This window comes from Cyprinodon tularosa, unplaced genomic scaffold (assembly GCF_016077235.1).
Source record: "Cyprinodon tularosa strain WSP-4 unplaced genomic scaffold, ASM1607723v1 ctg8, whole genome shotgun sequence".
In the NCBI taxonomy this organism is placed as follows: Eukaryota; Metazoa; Chordata; class Actinopteri; order Cyprinodontiformes; family Cyprinodontidae; genus Cyprinodon; species Cyprinodon tularosa.
In genome coordinates this window covers 3152726-3161449 of record NW_024039562.1, presented here as the reverse complement: position 1 = coordinate 3161449, position 8724 = coordinate 3152726, and the positions used below count along the sequence as shown (strand labels likewise).

General features: G+C 38.1%; 1 protein-coding gene across 3 annotated transcripts; it reads right to left on the bottom strand.

Moving 5' to 3' along the window:
- Positions 1-2397: 2397 nt before the first annotated feature.
- rbm39b (RNA binding motif protein 39b) lies at positions 2398-8246 on the bottom strand. 3 transcript variants are annotated; one of them, XM_038271431.1, is made up of 15 exons: positions 8121-8246; positions 7378-7435; positions 5919-5968; positions 5539-5736; positions 5302-5355; positions 4964-5081; positions 4734-4886; positions 4415-4552; positions 4260-4325; positions 3977-4181; positions 3798-3884; positions 3625-3718; positions 3251-3356; positions 3052-3130; positions 2398-2972 (listed from the first exon to the last, which is right to left on the bottom strand). In XM_038271431.1, the coding sequence occupies exons 2-15, from the start codon at positions 7426-7428 to the stop codon at positions 2872-2874; spliced, it is 1500 nt and encodes a 499-aa protein (XP_038127359.1). In that variant the 5' UTR covers positions 7429-7435; positions 8121-8246; the 3' UTR covers positions 2398-2871. The 3 variants fall into 3 exon arrangements, with proteins under 3 accessions (XP_038127359.1, XP_038127358.1, XP_038127360.1); XM_038271430.1 differs by having other exon boundaries at positions 7983-8213; XM_038271432.1 differs by lacking the exon at positions 8121-8246 and adding an exon at positions 7839-7976.
- Between the last annotated feature and the right edge of the window lie 478 nt (positions 8247-8724).

Here is an 8724-nt window from a genome sequence, read left to right as displayed (position 1 = left end):
AGAATAAGAGTGAAAATGTTCTGAAGTTAAAGCTATTTTGTTGTTGCAGTGCCTTTTGTTAGAATATAAATTTACAGAATATGCATTACATCTGTGTTGTGTCATTTATTCAAAACTAAACAGAATTAGGCCGTGCTATTGCATCACTGAATTCGGTAATGGTTAACATGGGAGAAATCTGGGGATGGACTAGATATTTAGTGCTTCATCTTTCAGTATTCAAGCTTCATCACACATCAATATATTCTAATTGTTTTTGATCAGAAATATGGATACTTATTGATTAATGAATTGATCTAAACTTAATAGGTGACTATTTTCTTAAATTAGTTTTCTTTTGTATCAAGAGGACCTTTGCGTAATTTGATGGGCTACGCATTTTTTATTCTGAATTTTAAAAAGTGTTATATCATTATATATGAAGAATTGTGTCAAAGCACACACTGAATAAACAAAACATGTCTTCCACATTATCAAAGGCACACTGTGGACTTAGTGACCTAAGTGACCCTATGATTTATTTTTAAATGTTTCCTCAGGCCTATATATAGCGCTTGACACCATCAATGCTACAAGCAGGGCTTCCCCTCTTGAAATACCGACTATGTAAGTTGTTAGAAGACATGTCATCATTGGTCAGGTCATTCGACCTGGATTAACATCATTTTATGGCTCCAGGCTCTTATATCGTCATGGAGCTAAGGTTTTTGCACTACTATTTTTTTCACCTTCTGGGCTACTGGTCACGGCTGAGGCAAGGAAAAATGTTAAACCTGCAAAAGGCTTAAAAGAGAAAACGCGAAAGTGATTGTGTGCGAGGAAGAACTAGGGTCGATCTTGGAAAGGAGTTTATTCGTTGGCGAAGGCTTAAAGAAGCCGGTTGTAACACAGATTCTCTTAACTTTATTAGGGTGGTAAGATATAACTTGGCACTAGGAATACCGTCATATCTTTATTATCAATGTGTGTTAGAAGAAACATGGGCATGGGTTTAGCGTCCCTAATGGCCAAAAGTTACATGGTTTCCCTTTTAAATTGGACATAAGTTAAAGGTATACAGGAGGATTTTCGGGAATTTTTGAAAAGATGCCCTCTCCATTTAAAAGGAAAAAAAAATGGACATGCGCAACCCTGTACCTGATCCCGAGAGGGAATGCTTATTAAATATGCAAGAGCATGCACAAGCTCATTTCTCCTTGTGCACGCTATATTTAAAAGAAGCTGTCTGCATCGCTCATACAAGCTTACTTTCCAAAAGAAAGCTGGAAAAAGATCCTCCACTCTACCTTTAATAAAGCAGGACCCTACAAGGGTAATAAAGGATGAACAAGGTATGTGAAACCCATTTGATTTTCAATGTTTAGATACAAAACGATGAAGAGACAGGATGTCAGGCTGACATGCTGCCAGACTGTCACTTTGTTCCAGTGAGGCGGATGGTAATTGTGATAAAATTGCGTTTTCAGTGTAACCCAGCATTCAGTGCTGGGAGGCTTTTTGCTGTTAGCAGGCGATTAAACTGATGGTTCTGGTTGCTGTCGGAGCAACTTGGCTCTAAGAAGTCCATTAACAAAAAAAAAAAAAAACTTCCTTTCCACCGTGCTTATTGCCTGCATGTCTTTTTCTATCATGTTACAAATGTTTTGCAAAATGCCCTCCACGCTCCCATCATCACACATCCTCGCTTTCCAAACACAGCAGTTATGCTGCTTCACGATTACTACAGTTACTCCCAAGTCGATTATTTGTTTTCCATGAATTCAAAGTAAACTTTGGGATTATCTGTTAGGCGCTACATAAAGTGCTTTACAGAGAATACCAAATAAAGGTAATTATGGAGGTGACATGCTAGATCTCAGGAGGACACGGTTCCTCACATGAGGTGTGGGTGATTGTTACTTTGGACACTGTTAACAAATTAGTCCAGTGCCTTTCTGTTTAGCTTGGTTAAGATTGTGTGATTATCTTAAAACAGGCATGACAATAGTTGCCCATAATTTACTTCATGGTAGGTTGTTCAATTTGCTTTCTGACCTTTTCTGCCTGCTTAGTAATATTTGGATAGAATGAAACTAAAGCAGCTCATTGACAGTTTTCAGTTTTTTGGTTTGCTTGTTTCTGCAGTAGGAGTGGTTGTTTGGTAATATACGATTCCATGGAAAAAGTTGTATAATTCATTTTAGCTTATATAAAATGTGTTGCCTAAATTGCCTGTGTGCAACAATTAAATATTTCAGTGTATGCCCGGTTTAAACTGTAGACTGTGAGAAATATGTGAATCTTAGTTTTTCACAACACTTTATTTGATCGGTTTCCCACAGACCTAGTCAGACTCGGTAATCTGTCAACAACCGCAGCAAATTGCTGAATCTAAGTACTAAAATGACAAACATGAGCTCTCAGACCGTTATAAAGACTTTAATCACAAATTGAATCTGGCATGACAAACTCAAATGGGGACAAAAGAAGAATGGCGAGGTTTGCCAGATTTATTGGAAGCCTTCATACAAAAGAAATCATGGCTGTATAAAGTTACAAAGGATTACTTTGACATCAATATACTTTTCAATATTTTAGGCGTAATAGTTTCTGTAACTTCCAAGATATTGAATCAAAAACAGCTGATTTTAACAAGCAGATAAGACAATTTAAAAAATTTACAGACCAATTGATATCTGCAGATTACTTTTCAGTGGTAATTTACAACTAAATCTGAAAAAGCAACTGAAGGGGAGGGTTAAAAAAAAAAAAAATTAATGTGAGGTAACTTGATACACAGCCAACTAAATTCCATTGCATCTTTGCTTCAATGAGATTTTCATGAAATGCAAACAAACGTATTTACAGCAACTCTCAGAAGCACGTCTCAGACTATCGACGTGAAGGCATTAGAAGCTGCTTCGCCGTTACAGAGTCTGGGAAAAGGTTGTGGTAGGTCGGTAGAGGAACATAAGCAGCCGTTATCATTTTGCCTGGAAAGGAAATAAACAAAAAAGTTATCATTTATAGCGTCAACTTTCTTTTCATTGACGTAACAGATGCTTGACATACCTGCAAACCAGCGTCCATGAAGTGCATTGACTGTCGCCATTGCTGCCGGTATTGAGGGACACTTCACATACACATTACCCTGTAAGAAGAAGAAGAAAAAATGCTTAAAACGTAAAAAATAACTTGAGTCTGATCTTTGATATAGAACGACAGTATTTCAGGCAAGCAGATGTAAAGAATGCAAGAGGATGAAACTGACCTGAGGTGAGTTCCTGTCAACATAAATGTGAACAACTCCCCCGTGCTTGTTGCACTCATCAATAACATCATCTTGGATTTCTGAGGCCCAGTTAGGATCATTCTCTCTAAGAAAAAAAAAAATAAATGCACAAGAAATATTTAGCATAAAAAAAAAGTAGAGCATTTTAAACAATTCATATCATCCCAAGTAGATGTTTTAATCCAACATAATTATCTAAAGTTCCTTTAGCACCAAACAACTTATTCCTGTTACCTTGTTATTCTTTACTAGTGAAAATCTTACCAAGTGTCCCTTACATACAATTAAGACAGACTGGACCGATCCTTATAGGAGGAAAGTTGATAAGATATGTGAAATGATTTAAATCTTACGCTTGTGGGTTAAACAGGTTGGAGAGCTGAAGGCAGTGTGTGGCTAGCGGCTGTGAGGGGAGGTTCAGGGCTTGGCTCGGTGCAGGAATAGAAACTGTAGAAGGAGTACAGATATGTTACTGATGTTTTGCAGGAGAGTATGACAGGGACCCTTCTATTATCTAGCCTCTCACCTGCTGGGGTAGGTATGCCCCCAAAAGGTATGGATCCAGTCATCTGCAGAGCCTGCTGAGCAGCAGGAGGAATTTTCAGGCCTGTTCCTGTTGAGGAAGAGGAAAAATTTCAATGTCAAAATGGAAATTATGCCAAAAAAAATGCAGCTAGAGTTGTTAAAGTTGCATTTAAAACTGACCTTCTGCAAGTCTAGCCATGAGCTGCAAACGTCCTGTTGTGCCCAGGTCGATACCAGTCCTTTCCAGTTCATCATTGTCCAGGAAAGAGCTGGCTGTAGAGGAATCTGAGCGCTCTGTGACGTGTCCCACCTTCATTGGACGACCTGCCAGTTCAAATCCATTGAGCTGCTCCAAGGCCTTCTTTGCGCATTCTGCATCTGCAAACTTTAGAGAACCAAAAAAGTAAAATTCTGATTCCTGGCAGAGAGCATCGGTTTTAGCAAATGGAAAAGTTTTAGTTACCGATATGAAGCCATATCCTTTAGATCTCCCAGTCTCACTGTCCATCATGAGCTGGATTCCTTCAATCTATGAAAACAAATAACAATTGGTACAATTTAATAATATAAAAAGTTTAATAAATCAAAGCTTCAGTAAACGTGAACCGTATTTCCAACCTTTCCAAAGGGCTCAAAGATCCCTCGGAGCATTTCTTCAGTTATGTTAAAATGAAGCGAACCCACATACAGCCTCATTGGACCCGCGCTGCCCTTCTGTAGGTTATTGGCTGCAGCAGCCGCCCTATTTTTCTCCGCCTGGGGAAAAAATGTATATGGCTTAATTAATCTGAGAAAACATGAACACATACGTTTTCATAAAAATGAAAACACGAAGTCACAGTAGTAAAAAGTTATGGTTTAACTCTTCTTAGCAAAGTTTTACAGTCATTTCAATCAGAGAAACTGATTAGTTTTTGGCAAGGTTAGCTGCACTGACCTGCGAAGCCTGGACGATGATGGGCACACCCAAAAGCCTCTGGCCAGTTAGTCCAATTGCCAGTGGTACAGAGGATGACTCCACGAACTCTATGTATGCAATGCCCTTCGACCTCCGAGAGTTTCTATCAGAAATTATTCGTACATCTCTGACCTACAGATAAGTGACAAAAACTTCAGATAATTTCCCACTGGAAACGGGACAGTCAGAATTTACTCAGCAAAGCCGACCTTTCCAACCGCAGAGAAGAAATCCTCCAGATCACGAGCCCTGATTCTTGCTGCAAGCTGCATGCAGAAAACTGTACGGGCATCCCTCTCCTCTGGTGTTAGATTGTCAATCGGTTGCCTTAATAGAAAACATTTTTTTTTATTGAACTTGACATATAACAAGTTTGTTACATACAATTGTACATTTGAGTGGCTGTACTTGTGTCATAAATGTAAATTGGTATCAAAGCCACAATATGTTTTTAAGTATTAGTTTTAAAGGATTAAACATGAAATCTATGAAATGCTAATGAATTCTACACCAAGCACAAAAAACTGAAATGTCATTTTAATCTTACCTAACAGGACTCTTTTCTTTCTTGAAGGGACTTCGACTTTTGGAGCGCTTCCGGCTATATATATATATAAAAAATAACATATTTAAAGAGGTCACCCATGAAACCACACCTTTCTAACCCCTGTTTTTAAATGCATGCACAATTACCAAAGTACCAAGAGAAGAGACACCACTTAATGCCTGTACCAAATGTGTAAATTTTTGACCTCGTAAATAGGCAATATTGAAAGTTGCTTACATGGGGCTTTTGCGTGCTTTATACCGCCCAGCGCGATCTCTGCTTCTGGAGCTGCTACGATGGCGCTCCTTGCTGCGGCTGCGTTTTTTATCTCTGCTCCTGCTCCTTTTCTTGCTCTTCTTCCTGTCTTTGCTCCTGCTACGACTTTTCTTCTTCCTTGAGCCTGGACTACGGCTCCTGCTTCGACTCCTTCTCTTCCTGTGACAAATAAAAAGCAGGGAAGGAAATTTGGTAAATCGCTACAGTTAAGAATGATTTGGGGGCAAAACTAGTTAAATAATTCATTTGGAAGAGACATTCTCAGAGTTGTTCTGGTAATAACATATCACAATTAACAGTTTAAGATGACTGTATGTAAAAACAACAACATAACAACTTACTTCTTGCCATGTTCATCGTGTCCATTTGCATGATAGGACTTGTTCTCATCCTAAGCAAGGTTTATAGAAGAACATCATGAGGACGTAGATGAAACATTTCAAGTCGTCAAGGTAAAGGGGGTTGGGGGTGAGACAAGAGAAAATGCAAAAATATGTTCAATTAATAATAATTCATACTTTCTAAAGTCAACTCTGGACACTTCTTCCACCACCCCAATACCTTCCCTCCCCTCCTCACTATAAGCCTGTTCAATACTTAATGCTACAATGAAAAGTTAAGGGATGTCCAACACATTAGCAGAGTTCAGGAAGCTTTGATAACTGTCAGGTCCTCTCCACCCCCCCCCCCCCTCCCCCCTCTAACAGGTCGTACCAATGCCACTATTTGTGCCTAAACACGTGACCACGCATGGCCCATGGCCACTAAAAGAGATCCTGTGAGGTTGGTGTCAGTCCAGTGATCTTCACCCATTTTCGTTCTTGGACTGTAAGAGCTCGATGCCACCTCTGTCACACATCTTGCCCTGAAGCAAACAGGGATTCACACTTCTTAGTAATACTGACGCCCAAAAAAAAAAAAAAAGATAAAAAAAAGCCACCTTTAACACTAATCATCTGTAGATTGCATTAATATTTACATGTGTTTGTCTTAATAAAAAATACAGAAAAGACAAGATTTTCTCAAACATCATTTATGCTAGATATGTTGTATCTTACAGTCATTTCACTAAAATGTCAAAATGTAATGTTTTGTGTAGCATGCAATTAAATTAAGATGTTGAAAGAGGCAGTATTCATATTTATGGGAAAATATTCAAAACTGACCAGAAAAAACTGGCAATAAAAAGTACAGTGCATACTTCCTAGTGCAGAAAAATATCAAATATTCGAGGACGTGCATATAAGAGAACAAAATATATACATATTCGCCAGAGAGTTCATGTATAAAAAAAAAAAGATAGTTATACATTTAAATAAGTCCATTTTTTTTTGCAGCTGGCATCATTACTGTAAGGATTAAACATGTAAAACCATCAAGCCAACTGTAAATCTGAATACTGCCTCCTTTGCTGGACAGGTAAAGATGGGCTCATCAACCACTGGCATTCACCTTGTTGCAACCGAATTGGGACTGGATGGTTCTAGGTTGAATCTCTTTTAGTCCTAAGGTGAACCACAGTACATCAGTATATGCGCAATAACTACCTTCCTTTTTTTTCACAGTTCACAGTGGAATCAAAGATGAATTCATGGGAGTAGAGGTGAGATATCATTAGGGAAGTCTATAAAGAGAGATAGATGTGGATTTATTTATATTTCTGTATTGCGTTTTTTGTTTAAATAACTCAAGTCACCAGACACAACATTCATGTGAACTTCTTCATAACACAATTTAAGATCTAAGCAATGCAAAGACAATAACAGTTTACAGGCCCCGTTCGTCCAACTCTCAACTCACCTTTCGGTATGGAGCTTCCAGCATGGCCTCGACGTCAAAATCATCCGCCATTTCGATCCTGCACATCAGGAAAAAGAAAAACAAAACACAGTCATTCCTGTAACAGAAAAATAAAGAAAACAGACAGAGAAAACATGAATTTCAGAGTAATACGATACAGCACGTTGGGCGGTCCTATCGTGTCCCATCGCGCACTTGATTTAATATTTAACATTTTATTACAATTATTTACACACATAAACCAAATTTTGAACTTAATGATGTAAAAAGCAAATAAAAGTATGCGGGTATATTTTAAGACATGATCAAAGCCACGTTCAGGTCTACGTCGCTAGATAGCTAATGCTAATATTACTTAACGTCCGCTTCGATTTTAACCGAACTTTTTACGCTACAACTTCTATAAAATGGCCAACACGATTAAAACAAACAAAAACATGTTAAAAAAGTTATTAAAATACCCGGTAAATAAATCACGGATAAAAGGCCGCAAAAATGTTGTCTGGGTGGATGAGGCAGACGTTTAGCTCTGGGTGCCAAAATGGCCACTCTGACTCAGAGCGTTTCCGCGGCACACAGCTGAATGTGGCAAACAATGACGTTACCGTCTGAAATGGAGGATATGCTGTGCCAAAGTCAGAATATCACGGTTACTATGCTGCAGGTGGGATTCGCGTCGACGATTCTTTCCTTCCTCGATACAAAAGACTACAGTTAACTTAGACTTTTGGAAGTTATGTAACCTGCGCTTTTTCCAGCCGAGCTATTAAAAGCGAGTCGAGAGGCAGGCCGTGGTTCTTCGGTCTTTTTCCGTCTCCTTCTTCTTCGTCGTCTTCTTCTTCGTCGAATGCTGTGGAAGGAAAAAAAAACGACTACTGTCACCTACTGGTCTAAAGTAATACTTCATTCACTTTGGAGATTTTTTTCCCCAGTAAAATATTACGGACTATGAAGGACCAACTCTGCCATATTTAAAAATAAATACATAAATAAATAAATGCTCATTAAATGTATAAGCATACAATTAATTGCCAACAAAAAAGTGAAACATAAATGTATATAACTCTTAATTAGCTTCTTTATTTATTTGCCTTTGTAATATTTACCTTATTTATTTTTCTGTCCTTTATAATCTTCAACTTTATTTTTTAATTACTTATATTTTTAAGTATTTATTTATGTGCATGTTATAATATTTTTGTCTTTTTTATTCTTCCTTTGTATTTTTTTACCTTAGTTATTTCTTCGCCGCTGTTTATTTCTCTCTGCCCTTTTTACATTTCTCTATGCATTTATGCCTCATTATGCAAATGAGGAGGGGGTGTGTCCTAGAGAGTCAACTTCTGC

Excerpts from the sequence above, each read along its gene's own strand:
- rbm39b (XM_038271431.1), bottom strand. The coding sequence starts at position 7,428 with ATGGCGGATGATTTTGACGTCGAGGCCATGCTGGAAGCTCCATACCGA. Across the intron at positions 5,356-5,538 it reads AAAGCACGCAAAAGCCCCAT|CCGGAAGCGCTCCAAAAGTC; the intron begins GTAAGCAACTTT and ends ATATATATATAG. Across the intron at positions 4,182-4,259 it reads AAGGATATGGCTTCATATCG|TTTGCAGATGCAGAATGCGC; the intron begins GTAACTAAAACT and ends GGTTCTCTAAAG.